At 41.0% G+C, this 21,773-nt stretch overlaps 1 protein-coding gene across 1 annotated transcript; it reads left to right on the top strand.

The window, feature by feature from the left end:
- Positions 1-2,896: 2,896 nt before the first annotated feature.
- LOC139834241 (uncharacterized) lies at positions 2,897-9,952 on the top strand. Its single transcript, XM_071824716.1, has 3 exons — positions 2,897-3,493; positions 3,571-3,827; positions 9,649-9,952. The coding sequence occupies exons 1-3, from the start codon at positions 2,897-2,899 to the stop codon at positions 9,950-9,952; spliced, it is 1,158 nt and encodes a 385-aa protein (XP_071680817.1).
- Positions 9,953-21,773: the final 11,821 nt, after the last annotated feature.

The raw sequence follows: 21,773 nt of genomic DNA, 5'->3' as shown, positions 1-21,773 counted from the left end.
ATAAAATGAGAGAACACCAAAGTGTGCATTGCATTCATGCATAGAAAATCCGGGGAATTTTCGCGCTTTCAAATAAAACTTACCACATTAACTGAAGTTTCACTTGACTTGCTGGAATTGAAGTAGATCATCAAGCCAAGCGCTATAAACTTCACTGTGACCTTTGCTAAAACCTTGTTTTGGGTAGAGATGATTTGATCTATGGGCTAGATTAAATAGAAGTAGATTTAAAACAAACAACACCTTAAGTAAGGATCAACTACAAGATCTTATAAAGGATCTCAACATGCCATTCCTTACAACAACTCATGAATAATTATTCAACTATAAAACAAAGAACTCAATTAATTAAGAAACTATTCTTTACTTATCTTATCCATGTCTTCTACTAAATAAATGTTCCTACCATGAGTTGCATGGTATATCTTTTCAACTACAATGCTTGAACCCAAGCCAAGGACAATCATATTTATTCTTCATTAACTTTTGATCATTCCAACCTTGTTTCCCAACTCATACCATTAAACCTAGAGAAAAGAAAGAATCATTCATATGCTTATTCTATCCATTGAATAGAACCTAGATTACTATTTAAACCTTATCCAATTGAGGTGCTTGTTGATGCTAACCAATGATACAAGAAATACAAGTCAAGTATTAAACCCTACTTGACCTAGCTCACACTTGATGGTAAGTAAGAATTTATTCCTCTAGTAATTATATAGAGGCAATTGTTGTGATCATTCCACCATGGTAATGATCATAAACCTTAGAGAAAACCCTACCTGTCTCAGAGAGCTTAAGCTACATATGTATACTCAAATATATGGACCAATACTGGATTTTGGTGAGAGAACCATAATTCACCAATGAATTGTTATGAGGCCAATACTTTGATCATTACAAATTGGGTGATGATCATAAACCCTAAGAATCTAAGTGAGTGTTTTGAGAGAAGTATTAAAGAAGAGAGATTAGTGAGGAATAAGTGGATCATGTCTAATGCATGATCTTACTTTATAAATTGAGCTGGTAAGTTAAACCTATATATGTGATGTATAGATCTCATTCTTCTCATGAAATAATAAGTGTTAACCAAACCAATACTCATGCCTTGTATAGAGTAGTAATGATATTGTATTTAAACCCTGCTTATCCAAACCCTTGAGACAAACCTAGCATTGCCTTGATACAATAATTCTACCTAAGTGAGGAGTAGTAATCCTAGTCAATTAAACTTAATCCTAGTTATGGCTCACATCCTAAACCTAGTGGTGAATCAACTTAGTGATCACTACTAAAACCCTAGACCACATTTGAATTTCAATCCAAGTATCACATTGGCTTATAAGTAGAACCCTGCCATGCCTCATGCCTATGTAATACTTCAAATAGTGAAGTATTCCCAAAACCATAAACCTTGTCATATGGAACCAATCTACATAAAATAGTATGTCCTAACTTGTGTATCATGGATCACAAGTAATAAGCCAATCCATATATACTTTAGAACTAAATGTCATTTGGTGAGAAGAGTAAAAACCAATATCCAATTCTATTTGGTATTCCAAGTAATTATTTAGTTAACCAAAGAGGAAAATATATCATAGTTTGAAACATCACCTTAGCAAGTGAATTGACCAATGGTGAGCTTGGGAATTATCCTAAGTAATCCAAGTTAGAAGTTGCTAAGCAAGATTAGTAATTATAGAGTTTATTCAATCATCTTCTTAAACCCTAAGAACCCACATGAAATCATAAACTCATTCTATTCACAACACCATTTAATTTAAACTTCAACCATAATTAAAATAGATATGAACAATCAATATTGTTAAGCACACTAGTTTAACCTAATAATATTTTTACCATTCACATGTTCTAAATTTCAAACCATTTAAATGGATCTGGTTCCTAAATTAAAAAGGAATTGAGATTGATATTAAAAAACCCACACAATATCAACCTAATAATAAATTGAATATGTATTTAAAAAATAGGGATTTCTATTTTCGTGCCCTCAGGTCCTTAGATGTACTCAGTTTTCCCCAGCTCCTTAGAGCATCTCCACTCGTCCCCCCGACGAGGCCCCCGAGCGACGTTTTTTCCATCCGGACGGCGAATTTCGGCCCAGTCGCGCCCCCGGTTCCTCGTTTTCGTCCGGATTTGGCCCTTAATCCATCCGGCGAGCCCACGCCACCCCCGGCCCCCCGGGGCGCGCTCGGGGACTCCGGACGAAAGGTTTTGGCGCGAAACGTCGTGTGGACCCGCGTAGTCGGCGACTGGAAAACCTAATCCTGTCGATTTTCCCTCCAATTTGCTTGCATATCCCCATTCCCTCCAATTTGCTTGCATATCCCCATTCTCTCCCGCCGAAATCCCCCAATCTCCTCGTCTTCCAGCTCCAGTTCCTGGCGGCGTCTTCTCGTCCACCACCACTCTCCTCCTCGTCTTCTCGTCCACCACAATGCCGCCGAAGGCGCCGGCGAGGAAGATGCGGGCGAAGAAGACGAAGCCGCCGGGCATGTCGAACGCCGAGTGGGCGGCGGACGAGCAACGGCGCGACGTGGAAACAAGCGCCAGGGCGGAGAGGGTGAAAAGAGCCGCCGCCAAGAGGTCGGCGGAGGCGGCCCAGGAGGAACAAGCGAGGCTGATCAGCATGGCCTATAGCGGCGGCATGTTCCCCGGCCAATGGCCGACGCAAGGTACAACAAGTTCCCCGTCTTCCTTCTCGCCTTCGCTGTACTCGCCGTCGCCGACTGCCGTGTTCCAAGAGGGCGTCTACGTCCAACCGTCCAAGCCCACACCGTCGCCGCCCGAGCTTGGCGTCGGCGGTGGCGGCCTGTTCGAGGACACCTCGCCGGCCATGCGACGAGGGCCGCTCGCGTTCGGTGCGATGGCGGCGCCGAACGAAGAGGAGATCCACGAGATGATCACCTCCGGCACCACCGCTGCCGCTGCGAGCCCGGGATTCTTCATGACCGCCGCCGCTGCGTGCCCGGGGTTCTTCACGCAAGAGGAGACGAGGGCGACGGCAGCTGTGGCGGCGCGCAACGAGCATCGCGAGGATGTTGCCGACGGAAGCCAAGCCGTCGAAGAAGAAGGCGAGGAAGAAGAAGAGCCAACTCAAGCCGCCGCCAACCTGTCGAAGGGGAAGAAGAAGAGGAAGAAGGACTCGCCGCCTGCCGAACCGCGTATCAAATGGACGCCGAAGGAAGAGGAGTGCCTCGCCGAAGCTTGGATGACCGTGTCCACGAATGGCATAATCGGGGCCAATCAGTCGTTCGACACATATTGGCTTCGAGTGAAGCAGGCGTACGAGGAGCGCAAACTCGTCGATCCCTACTTCAACAAGACGAACATGAACGTGTTCCGGGGAGACAAGGCAATGGCCACCCATTGGGGGCTCATGCAGACGGCGTGCAGCAAATGGCACGGCATACAGGAGGAGTGCGAGAAACGGCCGATCAGCGGCCACGACATGGAGCAAAAGGTATGCTCCGTCGACCCTGCATCACCGAGGTACATCGTCGTTAGCTGACCCGCATCGCCGTGCTCTTTTTTCCCCAGCTGCGCCGAGCTTTGGACATGTACACGGACGACACCAGCCTGCAGTTCAAGTTCCTCAACGTCTACGCCCGCCTCGAGAAGTGCGAGAAGTGGAAGGAAGTCCGCACGACCCTGTCGAAGAGCAAGACCGAGCAGTACAACCCCGACGCTCCGGCGGCAAGCGCGGCCGAAGGGCGCCCTGAACTCGGCCAGAAGAAGCTCAAAGAGCTCAAAAAGACGGGCAATCCCGCCGATAGGATGCAGTCGTCGATCGACAAGTGCTGGGCCGACTTGAGGACGCACGCCGACGGGAGGAACGACAAGTTCGACGGCAGGTGGCGGGAGATGCTCGCCAACCAAGGCGTCCGGATCGCCCTGCTGAAGACGACGGCGGCGGCGAAGAAGAGGAACACAGACTTGGCGTTCCTCATGGGCGGCGGCGACATGGAACTGATGGACGAGGAGACGAGGAATTGGTACCAGGGCAACCGCAACGACATCCTCCGAGCCACTCCGGCCAGTCCTTCGTCGTCTCCGCCGGCTCATACCTCGTCTTCCTCACCATCTACCTCGTCGACTGCGGCTGCTTCGACGTCCACTGCCGCTGGTTCACCATCCGCCGCCGCAGCCGCTTCGGCCACGACGTGTGAGGAAACTGGTCCGTCGGACGAAGCCGCGCCGGCCGGGACTGCCGACGAGCCTGTTTCCGTGTAATTTCCCTCCGATCGCCGATCTGTGGCTGATCCTTTTGCTCCTTTTGCCGATCAACTGGCCGTACTTGTAGCGCGGGACGGCGGTTTGTTTGAATTTAAACTCTATCCGCCGAACTCCGGGTGGACGACTGGAAATACGGTACTCCCCACGCCTTAATTTCGTCCAATCCGGAGGTAGTTTCGTCCGGATTTGGGCGTGGGGAGCGCCAACGAGTGGGGATGCTCTTAGTTTTTCCTCAGTTTTCCCCAAGCCCTTGTTTGAAACCCGCAGAAGCAGCTCAGACGGCAGGATTCCCGTTTAGTTGACCGTTCTGTCACGTGTGGGACCACGTCGTGTGGGCCCGCGTCGCGTGGGGCTGGTAGAAAGGGACCGCGCGGGACAGGACGAGAAGCGTTTGGTTGCACGTGAGCAGGAGCTGGGTTCTGTCTCTCTCGGCCCCAAATTGGCATTATTAAGTGCACCTTTTTCCCCTCTTTCTCTCTGTCCTTTTCACCAAATTAGTATAAAATCTAGAGAAGCTTGCATTTCTGACTTTCTTCAATTATTTGTGCCTTTTGGCCCTCGTTGTTTGCCCAATATGGCAGCAAATCTAGTACTCCCTCTGGTCCATATGTATGTAGTTAAATCTAGAAGCAAATCTCCAGGATAATGTACGATAAATTCACAGTCAAAGTAAATCAAGAAAACTAAGTACGGCCAACAAAATATAGTAGACTAGGGATAGATAATCCCTAGATAATATGGATAGATAATAAGCTGCATACACAGCAGCCAACATAGTAACAGGTTCTTCACAGCACCATCATACTAACATAACAACAAGGGATCCCTAGCTAACAACAAAGGGATCCCAACAACAAACTAGGAGGCAGCAGCAGCAGCACATGTCCAGGACTCCGCCTACCCCATCTGGCTCTGCCTCCACTTGTTGCTCTTGCTCCCCTTGGGAGCCTTGGGCTTGAGCGGAGGCATGCGCCCGACGGAGATCTCCACCCGCTGCAAGCTGCGGAGGTGCATGCCGAGCGCCCTGTGCTTGGCGCGGAAGGAGTGGACGTTCACCGTCGTGCCGACCTTGGGGAAGGTGGTGCTGATGTTCTCAGCATGCGTGACGAGGCAGTTGAAGTCCGTGGCGCCGAGTCTCCTGGTGCGTAAGGGGCACTCGTGGACCTCCTTGGCGAAGTAGGAGATGTACTGGCCGACCCGCAGCCTCCGCAAAGACTGGCGAGTCTTGACGTCCTCCTCCTCCTCGTCGTCGCAGCCGACGTCGCTGCGTACATCCGATCCATATCAAACAGAAACTAGTGAATGAGTTGCAACGATGACTAACGTACATGATAACAAAGTTAAGAAAAACAGAGTCAGCCTCAGTTAGAGTGGACATGATTATATATCTACAGGGAAGGTGTAAGCGAACTAAAGCTCATGCAGAACAGATTTGTACACAGCAATGGTTCGCTGAACCCTCCCTGTAAAAATTTGTGCCCAACCATTCATCATAGGCAAAGAAACAGATTGTAGATCTGAACTAGATCTGAACTTGAACACATTCGAGATTATTTGCAAAATTAAACGGTTGATATCTTTTGATTAGTGCATAAAATAACTGATTGAGATCCCATGATTACTTGCATAAATTAACTGATTGAGATCCAATATTACTTGCATAAATTAACCGAACAGCCGAACCCCAAATCTTAAACGAAATCAAGAAGTGATCAAAACAAAATGGAATAAAATCGGCGCAAATATTAGCCCAATACTCATCCATCTACAGATCCATCTACACCAGCAAAAATAGGGTTCAAAAAGGAATGGGGAACAAAAAAGGAAGCAAACCGTAGTTACCTCGTTCCATGGGTCCTCCAGGGAGGTGTCGTAGGGGTTCGGGGGCGGGACGTACGACACGGGGTCGTAGGGGTCCCATCCCGCCGGGATCTGACTGCCACCGGCGGCAGCAGCCTCTGATGCACCGGCGACGGCGGCGGCGGCGGCGACGTCCGTAGAGGGGACGGCACCTAAGATGGAGGCGTCGCGCTTCGAGCCTACCTCGACGATGGGATTGGCATTCTCCTTGTCCATCTCTCCGGCGGAGGAAGAGGAAGAGGGAGAGGGTTTTTTGCTTTGGAGAAGATGATGAGACGTGAGAGAGTTGGCGATGCGTGAGCGAGTGAGAGTGACAGAGAGAGTGCGAGGAGGCGTCTATAAAGGCGAGGGGTGGTTAATGCGACCCGCGTCCTACGCGTGCACAGGTGCACGTCTGCACGTCTTGGACTTCTGCAACGCGACACGCGTCCACGATTGCACGTCTAGACTTCTCCACCGCGACCCGCGTCTACGCGTCAACAATTGCACGTGTCCTCGAGTCTAACCCTGGAAATTTAGATATACTCAGGTATACCCTCAAGTCTTATACTAGCATTTTTTGTGTGCTCAATTTTCCCCTCGAGTGCTAATACTGGCTAGTGCAATATACTCAGTTTTACCCTCAAGTGGCTGGTCAACAGAGAGTCAACAAATGGGATTAACTAGTTAAATGAGTCATTTAATGTGCAAAAAAATCCGAAAAAGAGTGGCACTTACTCATGGAGTCTTTACCACAAATTGCCACTTCTCAAATCATAGATAAATCGTAGATAAATCAAGTTTTACCACAAATTGCCACTTCTCAAATCACCTAGTAGCTATGAAGGTGCATGGTTTTCCACAATAAGCCCTTCCCAAAACAGCTTCCCCCAAATCATACTTTGTCTAAATGAGGCCACAATTCTCACACTAATGTATATTGGTATTGCAAATAGTTTGAGGTAGGCCAAGATGAGTTTCATTGTACAAAACACGCATTTTCCATTTTTTAAATCTCATATTTGAATCCCTTAGTCTATTTACTACTCAGGTGCCCTTGGTTTCTTGATAGTACTCAGTTTTGCCCTCTCTCTTCACAAATTCTCGCAGACGTGCAACATCGCCCTGATTGGTCTATCCCATGTCACGTGGATCGTGCCCGCCGACCGTTGATCGTATGATATAGGGAACGGGCAGGATAACCCCTCTCTCTCGTTGGCGGTTAATTAGCTTCCACCCTCTAAGTATGCTCAAGGGCGGTTTTCTCAGATTATTTTTCACGCGCTAAAAATTATAAACTCTTTTAGGCGTTATTTTTCACGCAAAAAATGATAAACCATCACCGATTTGTTGTTGCCATTACTTTTCACGCAAAAAAAATGATAAACCATCACCGATTTGTTGTAGCCATTACTTTTCACGCAAAAAAATCATAAACCATCAACAATTTGTTGTAGCCATTACTTTTCACGCAAAAAAAATGATAAACCATCACCGATTTGTTGTTGCCATTACTTTTCACGCAAAAAAAAATGATAAACCATCACCGATTTGTTGTTGCCATTAATTTTCACGCAAAAAATCATAAACCATCAACAATTTGTTGTAGCCATTACTTTTCACGCAAAAAAAAATGATAAACCATCACAGATTTGTTGTTGCCATTACTTTTCACGCAAAAAAATGATAAACCATCACCGATTTGTTGTTGCCATTACTTTTCACGCAAAAAATGATAAACCATCACCGATTTGTTGTTGCCATTACTTTTCACGCAAAAAATGATAAACCATCAACAATTTGTTGTAGCCATTACTTTTCACGCAAAAAATCATAAACCATCTATCTTTGTATAGAATGATAAACCTATCACGTACGATTTTTGAGGTCATTTAGAGAAGGCAGAAAAAACCTAATTTGGTACAAAAGTTTGGCATACATGATGGCATACCTATAACAACAAGGAATATCTAAAAGGGAAAGTTTCAGAAAATTTGAAATTTAGGGTGAAAATGATGCCATACATGATGCTGTTTTTCGAGGTTTTGACCTGAAAATCAATTGGGTATTATAAAGGGAAATAAAAAGTTCGAAAAATGTAAAAACGAAACAATCTATCTATCTATGTATAGAAGATCAGCTGTATGAAATTTGAGGTTATTTAGAGAAGGTAGAAATAATCACCTTGTTAGAAAAGCTGGTTTCAGCGAGACGAAACGGCATGCGCTTAAGCAAAGTGATTTTTTCGAACATCTCCAAATTACCCCAAATTTTCCATACATGATGCCATACGTGTAACAACAAGGAACCCTATCTAAAAAGTGTCAAAAAAGTTTGCCCAACCGTATAGCTCTATCAAAAAGAACCTCACCATGGCGCTAGTATAATTTTGGGATAGTTACAAACTTTCGTTACCTAACCTTCAACATGAAACTTGTTTCAAATTCATTTTGGCCTACAAGAAACAAATCCCAACTTGATTCGAGCACCACAGCCTCCAAACGATGCCGATGCCGATATCGGCATGGTCAGAATGGCTATGCTCGCCGCCACTGCTAGGTCAACGTCGGGATGCACCCTCAATCCCGTCCCCTCATTCGATCACTGACACACCAGAGATACCGCCGAGGCCAATGCCGAACGTACATGCTGATGCCAATGCCGAACATGCATGCACGCCGCTGTGGGCACGGCCACGCCGACCCGCTATGCTGGACGCCACAGACCGCCGCGAGGTCTTTCCCTTCGCCACCACACTCTCCTAGCACCCACCTATACACGCCAGAAAGGAGAGACACTAGTTTTCTCTACATTGCTCGCGTTCGTGTCCGACACGGTCAGTCAAAGTTTTGAGGTGGTCGTCGATGTCGTCGACCATTTCATCTCTTCTTTGCATGGTTAAACGCGTCTAGTTCATATCTATCTAATGCGTCTGGTCTCGCCTCATGCAGTTCTTTGTGGAGGTCGATCTCATCTCGGCACCCCGCATGTCACCTCCTCCGTGCCATCGCTGTAGAGCTCCGTTTAAAAATCTAATCCTACCTGTGTATTGCCCCTTGTATCAACGTCGTGGCCCCACTTGTCATTTGATATACCGAAGCCCCACTCGTTCGCGTTTTGGTCAGGGATACAGCGATGCTTACGGTCAAACAAAGATGGATGGTCTGACGTGTCTTTGCAGGCTCTACGTGGCCCCACTAGTCAGAAGATAACGGTCAACCGTCAGGCAACCGGCCGTTACATCACGTGTGATGGTTTCAGACAAACGCTTGGGTAAAACTGAGGAAAAACTAAGGAGCTGGGGAAAACTGAGCACAACTAAGGACCCGAGGGCACGAAAATAGAAATCCCTAAAAAATAACACTAGGCAGTAAGTAATAGTATTAAGTTGTCTTGCTATTCGTAATTTGAAAATCTGCAAAGCAAAACAGAATTCAACTTTGAATTCAAATAGAAATATCAAAACTAGAAAATAAAAACAGAAAATTTAAAAAGGAAAAGAGAGGGAAAACTTACCTTGCCAGGCCTTACCTTGTTGAACAGCCGCATCAGCCCACGTAGCAAACCACACCACGGCCCAGGAGCAGCCCAGCCCACGTACCTGTTTGCGATAAACAGAAGAAAAAGCAAGGTCGTCGTCTTCCCCGTCGTCGACAGCGCAGAGGAGGAGCTCGGCCACGTCCTCGACGAGGATAAGCACGCCGCCGGACGTCGCAGACCATCTCTGAACCTCGTACAAGTTTCTCGCGTCCGAGCCTATCCCAATCGTGCCAAGATTTGCGCCCGGATCGAGTTCATCCTCGTCGCCATATCCGCACCGTCTCCGGCGACGCGCCGACGATACTGACCTAGCCGCGGCCTATAAATAGAGGGGGAGAACCTCTGTGCACTCCTTGTTCACCTCCGCCACTCCATTCCCTCTCTAGTCCTCTCTATCTCTCACTGGAACCACCGCCATGGCCGGCCAGTTCTCCGGCTAGCCGTCGATAGAAGCCACCCCGGAGTCCACCGTTAGGTCGAGGAGGTGCGCCTCGACGTCGTCGTTCTACAGACCAAGCCGAGCATCCAGGGGAGCTCTGTGTGTGGCCAATTTCAAGATCTTCTCCCGCAGTACATCGCTGGAATCGGCGAAGTTGAGCTCGATGCCGTCTCCAATCGACATCGGCGACTACCTGGGAAGCACCAGGGTGAGCATTCATATGCTTATTCTATCCATTGAATAGAACCTAGATTACTATTTAAACCTTATCCAATTGAGGTACTTGTTGATGCTAACCAATGATACAAGAAATACAAGTCAAGTATTAAACCCTACTTGACCTAGCTCACACTTGATGGTAAGTAAGAATTTATTCCTCTAGTAATTATATAGAGGCAATTGTTGTGATCATTCCACCATGGTAATGATCATAAACCTTAGAGAAAACCATACCTGTCTCAGAGAGCTTAAGCTACATATGTATACTCAAATATATGGACCAATACTGGATTTTGGTGAGAGAACCATAATTCACCAATGAATTGTTATGAGGCCAATACTTTGATCATTACAAATTGGGTGATGATCATAAACCCTAAGAATCTAAGTGAGTGTGTTGAGAGAAGTATTAAAGAAGAGAGATTAGTGAGGAATAAGTGGATCATGTCTAATGCATGATCTTACTTTATAAATTGAGCTGGTAAGTTAAACCTATATATGTGATGTATAGATCTCATTCTTCTCATATAATAAGTAACTCATTAGTAGTTAACCAAACCAATACTCATGCCTTGTATAGAGTAGTAATGATATTGTATTTAAACCCTGCTTATCCAAACCCTTGAGACAAACCTAGCATTGCCTTGATACAATAATTCTACCTAAGTGAGGAGTAGTAATCCTAGTCAATTAAACTTAATCCTAGTTATGGCTCACATCCTAAACCTAGTGGTGAATCAACTTAGTGATCACTACTAAAACCCTAGACCACATTTGAATTTCAATCCAAGTATCACATTGGATTATAAGTAGAGCCCTGCCATGCCTCATGCCTATGTAATACTTCAAATAGTGAAGTATTCCCAAAACCATAAACCTTGTCATATGGAACCAATCTACATAAAATAGTATGTCCTAACTTATGTATCATGGATCACAAGTAATAAGCCAATCCATATATACTTTAGAACTAAATGTCATTTGGTGAGAAGAGTAAAAACCAATATCCAATTCTATTTGGTATTCCAAGTAATTATTTAGTTAACCAAAGAGGAAAATATATCATAGTTTGAAACATCACCTTAGCAAGTGAATTGACCAATGGTGAGCTTGGGAATTATCCTAAGTAATCCAAGTTAGAAGTTGCTAAGCAAGATTAGTAATTATAGAGTTTACTCAATCATCTTCTTAAACCCTAAGAACTCACATGAAATCATAAACTCATTCTATTCACAACACCATTTAATTTAAACTTCAACCATAATTAAAATAGATATGAACAATCAATATTGTTAAGCACACTAGTTTAACCTAATAATATTTTTACCATTCACATGTTCTAAATTTCAAACCATTTAAATGGATCTGGTTCCTAAATTAAAAAGGAATTGAGATTGATATTAACAAACCCACACAATATCAACCTAATAATAAATTGAATATGTATTTAAAAAATAACACTAGGCAGTAAGTAATAGTATTAAGTTGTCTTGCTATTCACAATTTGAAAATCTGCACAGCAAAACAGAATTCAACTTTGAATTCAAATAGAAATATCAAAACTAGAAAATAAAAACAGAAAATTTAAAAAGGAAAAGAGAGGGAAAACTTACCTTGCCAGGCCTTACCTTGCTGAACAGCCGCAACAGCCCACGTAGCAAACCACACCACGGCCCAAGAGCAGCCCAGCCCACGAACCAAACCCCAGCCCACGTACCTGTTTGCGATAAACAGAAGAAAAGCGAGGTCGTCGTCTTCCCCGTTGTCGACAGCGCAGAGGAGGAGCTCGGCCACGTCCTCGACGAGGATAAGCACGCCGCCGGACGTCGCAGACCATCTCTGAACCTCATACAAGTTTCTCGCGTCCGAGCCTATCCCAATCATGCCAAGATTCGTGCCCGGATCGAGTTCATCCTCGTCGCCATATCCGCACCGTCTCCGGCGATGCGCCGACGATGCTGACCTAGCCGCGGCCTATAAATAGAGGGGGAGAACCTCTGTGCACTCCTTGTTCACCTCCGCCACTCCATTCCCTCTCTACTCCTCTCTATCTCTCACTGGAACCACCGCCATGGCCGGCCAGTTCTCCGGCTAGCCGTCGATAGAAGCCACCCCGGAGTCCACCGTTAGGTCGAGGAGGTGCGCCTCGACATCGTCGTTCTACAGACCAAGCTGAGCATCCAGGGGAGGTGTGTGTGCGGCCAATTTCAAGATCTTCTCCCGCAGTACATCGCCGGAATCGGCGAAGTTGAGTTCGATGCCGTCTCCAATCGACATCGGCGACTACCTGGGAAGCACCAGGGTGAGCATGCGCATCTCCTGAGCCCTTTAGATCATCCTCGCATGCTCTGTAGCTCCGTTTCGAAGTTTGGCCGGAGTGCGCCGCCGCAGCACATGGTTGCCGGCGATGCTCCGGCGAGTTTCTCGGAAAACGCCACCACCAACGTGTTCAGTAGGTCGAGGGGATCCAGAAATTTATACTCGCGCATCCCGGGAGGCCTTAAATCGGCGTCTCCGTCGTGCCCTGCCTCGCCGGCGTTGAGCCGCCGGTAGGGTGACGTGGAGATGGACCCGCCGGTCATGTTGACTTGGTCAGCTGCCAATGAGGCAGATGACTAGGACTTGGTCCCACTCGTCAGTGTCTGGAACTAGATCTGAATCGGTACGATTAGCATTTAGGTTTATTTCAAATTACAGAAAAATGCTAAAACTTTGTAAAATCATACAAAATTCATTTCAACTCAGAAAAATATGATTAATATATCAAAATGCTCACAAAAATAAACTCTATTCAAATAAAATATAAAACAAAAATATGTGTCAAAATAAAAATTCACTTATTTTTATCTTTATTAAATATGTCTTTCTAATTGTTTAAAATGCAAATTGAATTCAATAAATAATTAAGTTCCAAAATTAAATTTAACTATTCAGTAACTAAGTAAAATGTTAAGATTAATTTTCTTTACCATAATGGCATTCACTTAAATATTATTGATAATTCATAAACCCTAATTTGCATATTACTATTTTCTATTTTCTTTAAATAATAATAACTCCAAAAAATATTATAAGCCAATATTATTTTGGTAAATAAAAACTTATTTACTTAAACATCTTTATTTAACAATTTAATTATTTTAAAACCTAACAACAATTAATAAACCCTGATTCTTAATTAAACCTAAATAAGAGTTACTCTAATTATTAAATCTTGTGAAAATTTATAAAATGTCAAACCATTACTAATGTTGTTTCAAAGTAATTAGTAACCACACCTATATTGCCAAATCATCATTTTAGGAGTTGTACCATAATTTAGAAACCCTAGTTTCAATTTGAGTAAGACCTTGATCCCATTATTTCATGTGATCATCCTAAATTAGTGCAACCCTAAAACCCTAGGGGTTTAGACCATATGATTATATCCACTTCACCTTTAGGTGTAGAAACTTAATGAACAACCAATGAGTGCATACTCATGATCCACTAAAATAAAACTAGGTACAATTCACAGGAGACTATCATCTCATGTGTTTATTTTTAGTTAACACTTGTATGATCCACTAGTACCACTTAATTACAAACCCTAGCTTGCTAACCTCACATTGACACCATTCATCACCATACCACACCATTAGGATCAACCTCAACCATCATAATTTAGTAGAACCATAATTATGAACCCTAGTATCAACCTTGTGTAATAATTCACAACACATGTTCCTATTCCACTAAACCCTACTTAAGGATCATAAACCACTTAGCTTGGAAACCATTAGTGATTTCTTAGTGAAACAAATAGGAAGTTATAGTAAACCTAACCCATAGTAAACCCTAATAGCTAATTATAGAACCATCTTAATAACCATCCTTTGATATGATGCTTAGAAGAAACCATAGCAATAAACCTACCAATACTTGCTATATAGAAACCCATTCCAAGTTAAGAATCAACTAGTTCCTATTAGTGAAACTAAAGGAATCCAATAGTAAACCCTAGAGTTACATAGCTTCTATGTATAGTAGTTCATAATTCTTATTTTATCCGTTCTTCAAAAGTTATTCTTTTGAAGTACAAATATCAATCAAACCTTAGAAGCCCTAATCCTTCTTTGAAATACTCATTAATTCTTAATTAACATGTTCTTAAAAAGTTATTCTTTTGAAGAATAGTATAAGTAATCATCAACCATGTTCTGTAGAACCTAAAATTGACACCTGTTCTTTATATATTATTCCACCACTACTCTTTATGTGTATGATTGTTATTATATCTTATATCACTTGGATATGATGCTAATATAACCAAACCATAATAAGAACCTTGTTTGAGAACCATTCTAAAAGTGCAACCAACCCTAAAGAAATCTTTACAACTCATACATCCTAAATCATCGAGGTTAGGTTACGCTCGGGACGATTGCATCTCATACTATGCATTATAGCATCTTTGCTAGTTCCTTAAACATTATCCTTACCGGACAATGATGGTATTTCAGAATTTGGAGTTCTCACATATCGAAGCTTTTGCCTGCATAATCTTGCAGTCAAGAAAGGCAAGTTCATCGCTTGCTCATGTCATTTGATTATTTGTATCAAACTATATGCAAAGTACTATACTTATCACTCATGCATTGAAAAGCAAAGTATTATTTTACAATTACGAATATGACTATGTGGTGGGCAATGGAAACATGGTATGTGTTGATATGGTGGAGGTTCCATTGCATGGGTACTACTCATCTAGGACTAAATACCAATGCCGTCCAGTGATTCTAGCGCCGTACATATCGCGTTGACCATAAGATCTACAATGGCTCTGGGAAGTCAGCTGTATCTTTTCCCTTCTGCACGCCAACGGACTGGTAGAGCTGCGGGGTGTTGGAGGCACTGCCGTAGGTTGGGATAGCCTTTTCAATCCCCATCCGTGTGTGATGGTGAGCTCTACGGTCTATGATGGATTGTCCAAAGTACACCGTGTGTAAAGCCGTATTATCGGGAGAAGTCTACCGGGGGTGTACGGGTGGACAAAAGGGTGGGTTTGCAGGGTAGCGGAGAAGGCAGTGATTGGCTTGGATCTTACACCTGGCCCCACACCAAGGAAGTGTGGACGAGTATGCATCTCGGATAGGTATCAAGGATAAGGTCTCTTATGGGAAAAGTAACGCACCTCTGCAGAGGATACTGAATTGTGACTGTCACTCCCTGTTCCGGGAAGGGAACTGCGAACGCGGCAGGAAAGGAACTCCACGAAGTTCTGGTCAACCTGTGAAGACTGACGGGCATAGTTTTCAGAATAAAATAAACCTTTTGAAGAAATGTTTGTGAAAACTTGCATTGGCCTATGACTTTCTGGTCTATGGCTGTAGCTAGTGCATGATACACATATTTCCTAATATGAACTTGCTAAGTACGCTCGTACTCATTCCCTCCCATTTGAACACCCTTCTTAACTACCGTGGAACTCGAAGACATAGAAGTCAACTGCAACAAGATGAGGAATCCAATCAAAGAAGTCAATGGAGTCAACTTCTGCATCAGCTATAATGGAAACCTAGACTAGTAATAGAAGGAAACCTTTCCCTGATCCTGGCACCTAAGTAGCTAGATTTCTATAGCAAGCCAATTAGCTCTTAAACTTGAGTTAGCAATAAGATAGACTACGAGTCGTTCTTCTGGAGCTTTATTTGAAGTTTTACCTCACTGTAAAGTAGGAGGCTGTATTGATCTTATATAAACAATTCGTGTGTACTTCTATAGACATACCTTGGACTCGCATATGTTTCTGCTGTACCACTCTGAGAGATGTAATATGAGTGGAACGGTGTTTCACTTGTGTTATGTCAACGACTTGTGTACTACACCATGCAGTGGTACGCTGGGTCATCACAGTACCCCTATGAGCACCCCCGAGAAACTAAGTCTAATTTTTTTGATCAGGCTGATGTTGAGATTGACGAAATCACCACAAACGATTCGCTATCAACGGAAACGTCATCTCCCACTGAAAATATTCCACCTTTATGAGACACTAAGTATCAAACTTGAGGTTTGAATCCTGCTGAGAGAGCGCCGTCACTGCCCTCCTAACCAACCAACCACATGCTGGTTCTTTGTTTTATCTCTACCTTTAGGTTCATACTTCTAATCAAGGTTGACAGAGTTGTGGATTATAACAAAGGACCATAACATCGTCTAGTGCCCAAGAAATAGCTATTTGTGAATGTACACGAGCTCCATTATTAAAAAAACTAGAACGATACCCCGCGCGTTGCGGCGGGTATCTCTTTAAAAAATCTAATAGAACACATAAAACTTGATTTACAGAATATGCAATATTTAGTTGGCCATAATAGCTAAGATACTAAATTTAGTAGCCATGCAATGGATAAGTATTTGAAAATTTCAAGATTGTTATATTTCAGAGGTGTACGTGATTGCTTTAGATAATGTGAAATCAACCGACTGTACAACCAAATAATATGGATAGCTTGCATGAAAAATGCATGCAAATTGCGGCATTACGTTTTTAAAAATATCATGTATGGTTACGTATATAAAAGCTCATAATTAACACTGAGTTTAATTCGCAAAGAGTTTATTTGGTTACCAAAACTATTTGGTGTTCAAGTTACACATGACCTAACTATGTAATGATATAGCATGAGGGTGCGATAATATCAATCGAGCGGAAAATAAAAAGAATGACATTGCTAGTATAATGATTAAAAATGGATAATCTAAATATCTTGCATGTAGAAATAGATAATAAAGAAGGACTACTATTAGTGGGATGAGGTGGACAAATAATTGGCTAAGAAAGTAGGTGATGTGGATAGTTTGCATGTTGAGATAGACAAATATTAATCGCAGTTAGTAGGGTTTTGTTTTATAAGAAGTGTAGATATATCATGTCTAGTCGTTGAGATCTCCCAGCGTGGTAACCACACAATGGTTTGTGTATGCTTAAAATGACCAACAGGCTGGCAATGCCTATAAAATGATTCAATGGACTTGTCTAGCCATGACTTCTTACTTTCAAATGTATTCTTGTCAAAAATATGTGAATGATGTACCTAATTCGCATACAAATATTAATTCTTAATGCATTTTAATAGATTCTTTTAACAACTTTGGCAATGTAAATAATACTGTTATTTTAATTTATTGATGTTATAATGAAGATTACAGTATATTTTATGCATAAGAGGTTACAATATATGGAATGTATAACTAGAAAAATATGCATTTTGGCCTAATAAACATGAAGTGACACTTACCATGCAGAGAGTAACATCAGTTTGAGAAAAACAATTTAGCCTTTGTTATAAAAAAACAGAATTAACAATGTACTTATAAGATATTACTGAAAAAATTTATAGACTTATAATTCTTGAATGTAATTAGCTATACCACATAACTTAAAAAAATGAAAGAAATTCCAGAAGGAACGAAATATAATATATTGTGTTTTTGTTTGGGTAATGCTCATGGTTCTGTAATATGATGACTTATAGCTCTTTTTTTTTACTTTTCTGAACAAGATAAATCATTTCATAAATTAGTTTTCTGTCTAGCTGGATAAAGGTTACATACAATGCATTCATCTGTATATTTTTTTGGAAATATAATGGAGGATGCAATGCTTATTTAAGCGTGTCACCTTATTTATCTACCGGGAATTAATGAATTTACATTGGGAATAACATATTAACTATGAACTTGCAAAACAATGCATTTCTCTTTCTAACTAAACATAAACTAGTTGCTACAAATTCCCTAACAAAAATGGAACATGATGGGGAGGAGAGATGCAAGTCCCGGATCACAAATAAAATGCAGAGGATGTGTGTGCTGAGATAAGATGATAAGAATGAATGGTTGGTTGTGTTTTCTGGTCTCTTAAATCAGCAGAAACATGCCCGAGGGTGCTTGATCTCACTTAGCTCACCAGTGATCAAATTTATCCCTGATGTCTTATTTGTCTTGTCGATTGACAAGTTTTTTTTATTATAGACACGGTACTCATCGATAGCAATTCACTCAATTTTCCTTCATCAATATTTGAACTTTGTGACTCATGTCTTCAATAGAAGTTAATAAGTGCATAAATGGGGTGATTAGAATGTAATTGCATTTGCATTTCCCCATTGTTCTTGATATATTTAATAAGAAATGGTTGAATCTTAAAAATTACAAGTGAACATGTTACTGGTGGTGAGGTCACCAACTGCCACGATCAGCGAATATTAGTGATGGAAACATATGAGAATGAAGGGTTAAGATTGCAAGGAGCATCCTTCAAAGGCCATCGAGGGTCGTGGCGTAGTTGTTTGGTGGTGGTGAGTTTTTTGTCGTGCAAGGTCACATATAGGGGTAGGATGGAAGCGACGGATGTGGCTACATTGCTTTTATATGTTGGTTATGGGCCGACCAATTTTGTAGCTCGTGGCTAGGGAAATTCGGGCATAGGGTGTTGTGATTTTAGTGGTGCAGTGGAAGAGGTGTGATGATCAGTATTTACGACTGGTTATGGCTGGAGGATTGGACTAGGTGAAATATAGAGGTGGTGAGTCGCTTCGAAGAGTCATTGCCATCATGGAGTTTTAATAACTTGTAGTGATCCAATGGATGTGTCGGGAATCTGTACATTATGTCTCGTATCACCACAAAACATGGACACACTTTAACAATTTGTGGTCGTGGCTCATCGGGTCATCATCTTCCACGGGTAAGAGCATAGAGATTGCAAGGAGTTTCTCCTGCGCTCTCGTTCCCTTTTCCGACTCTCCTTTAGTCCTCCCCCTTCTGGCTATTGGTTGCTTGTGAGTTTCGATGTCATGCTTATGTTAATCCAAAAATAATATCACATTGACGCTACTCTTTCGCAAATATAGTGATATCATCGCCCGCTCGACTTTATAGGAATAAAATGTCCTTGTTTAGCTTTACTGAGATCGTAAAATTTATAAATGTTCATAAAAGGAGTAGAAAACACATATAAGGATGATTTTGATTGAAATAAAATTTTGAATCTAACAATTTTTTTATTTTGAGCACACTTTAAACTTGAGCAAAATTTGATTTTTGAGGAAATTTCAAAACCGAACTAAAATTTAAAATTTGCACAAAACTAAAATTTGCTCAAATTCAAATTTTCTCGAATTTGAAAGATGCTCCAATTTAGAAATATTTGCTCCGATTTGAAAAAGGAAAAGGAAAAAAAAGAAAAGAAAAACCGAATCTGAAAACCAGTGACCACTATTTGTGATCACTTTTCTAAATCTGAACAAAACATCAAATCTAAAAAAATAGATTTCTAGAAAATTTTAATTTAAACGAAAAATCGGATCTAAACAAAACTTGATGTGAGCAAATTTAAATTGATTTTTTTTTATCTAACCAAAATTTAATTTTGAGCAAATTTCAAACCTGAGCAATATTTGATTTTCGAGCAAATTTCAAAATCGAACAAATATTTAAAGTTTGCATAAAACTAAAATTTGCTCGAATTTGAAAGTTGCTCCAATTTAAAATTTTCTCAAATTTGAAATTGGAAAAGGCAGAAAAAGGAAGAAAAAAAACAGAAAAATCGAATCCGAACACAAGTGACCACTATTTGTGATAATTTTTCTGAATGTGAAAAAAATTTGAATCTGAAAAAACTAGATATTGAGAAAATTGAAATTTAAACACAAATTTGAATCTAAGCAAAATTTGATTATGCGCAAATTTAAATTGAAACAAAATTCGACTAAGCAAAATTTGATTTTGAACATATTTTAAACTTAAGCAAAATTTGATTTTTGAGAAAATTTCAAAACTGAACAAAAATTTAAAATTTGCACCAAATTAAATTTTGCCTAATTTAAAATTTGCTCGAATTTGATAGTTCCTCCAATTTAATATTTACTCAAATTTGAAAAAAGGAAAAGGTATAAAAGGGAAAAAAATTGAATGTGAACCCTATTGACCACTGTCTGTGATTATTTTTCTGAATCAAGCAAAATTAGATTTTGTGAAAATTTATATGTAAACGAAAATTTGAATCTAAACATAATTTAATTACGAGAAAATTTAAACTATTTTTTTAATCTAAGCAAATTTGATTTTGAGCAAATTTTAAACCAGAGCAAAATTTGATTTTTGAGCAAATCTGAAAATTGAACAAAAATTTAAAATTTGCACAAAAGTAAAATTTTCTCTAATTTAATATTTGCTCGAATTTGAAAGCTACACCAATTTAGATTTGCTTGAATTTGAAAAGGAAAAGGTTGAAAAACAGAAAAACTAAATCTGAACCCCAATGCCACTATTTGTGCCGAAGGCTAACCAACATGGAGCAAGCAAAAAGACGTGCTACAAGGTAATCTACAGCCACATAGTGCAGGATGGCTTGCAAAGACGAAGAAAGCACACAAAGGTGGCTATAAAAGATAGTGATGGCTCCGGTGAAGGAGTGACCACCTCACAAGGCCCCTGGTTTCTGTCGAGCGTCACACCCGTTGGAACTACAGATTTTCACGGAAGAGAAATGTTCTAAAATACACACTCACGGAAGAAAAAAAACGAATGGAGAGGAACGCTAGACCAGCTAGCAACGCTAAGATGGTCACTCGTACCAATCCTCGTGGGGTGCACTTACAACACGCTCATCACCATGTGGTACAACGTGAAGGCGATATCGGATGGGCCGGTGCATTTGTTCGCTCGCTCAAAATAAGTAATATTGTATTGTTTTAGTTTTTACAACATCCGAGCTCTAGGCTACTCGTTGCAACTTCGGTCCACTATTGCTGAGACCCAAGTGACCACTATTTGTGATCATTTACCCTTTTCTTAATCTAAACAAAAAATTTGAATCTAAACAAAATTAGATTGTGAGCATATTTAAATTTAACAAAAAATCAGAATCTATTTTTTTATTATTATGAGCAATTTAAGTTGAAACAAAAATTCGAACCTAAGTAAAATTTGGTTTTGAGCATATTTTAAACCTGAGAAATTTTTGATTTTTGAGGAAATTGCAAAACCAAACAAAAATTTAAAATTTGCACAAAATTAAAATTGTATTTTATTTGAAATTTGCTAGAAATTGAAAGTTGCTCCAATTTAGAAAAATTATTCAAATTTGAGAAAGGAAAAGGCAAAAAAAAATAGAAAAACTCAATCTGAACACTAGTCACCACTATTTGTTATCACTTTGTGAATCTGAAAAAAAATTCAAATCTGAACAAAATTAGATTTGAAGCAAATTAAAATTTAAATAAAAATTCAAATTTAATTTTTTATTATGAGAAAATATGAATTCAAACAAATTTTGAATCTAAGCAAAAATTGATTTTGAGCAAGTTTTAAGCCTAATTTTTTTATATTTGAGCAAATTTCAAAACCGAACAAATATTTAAAATTTGCACAAAATTAAAATTTGACCTAATTTTAAATTTGCTCGAATTTGTAATTTTCT

This window comes from Lolium perenne, chromosome 1, assembly GCF_019359855.2.
Source record: "Lolium perenne isolate Kyuss_39 chromosome 1, Kyuss_2.0, whole genome shotgun sequence".
NCBI classification, from domain to species: domain Eukaryota; kingdom Viridiplantae; phylum Streptophyta; class Magnoliopsida; order Poales; family Poaceae; genus Lolium; species Lolium perenne.
Note: the sequence above shows the minus strand (reverse complement) of the source record. Positions and strands in the feature narration are given on the sequence as shown.

Bases quoted from the DNA above. Each gene is read 5' to 3' on its own strand.
- LOC139834241 (XM_071824716.1), top strand. From the start codon at position 2,897: ATGGCGGCGCCGAACGAAGAGGAGATCCACGAGATGATCACCTCCGGC. The intron at 3,494-3,570 runs GTATGCTCCGTC...TTTTTTCCCCAG, and splicing joins GCCACGACATGGAGCAAAAG to CTGCGCCGAGCTTTGGACAT. The intron at 3,828-9,648 runs GTGCTGGGCCGA...CTTGTTGAACAG, and splicing joins ATGCAGTCGTCGATCGACAA to CCGCATCAGCCCACGTAGCA.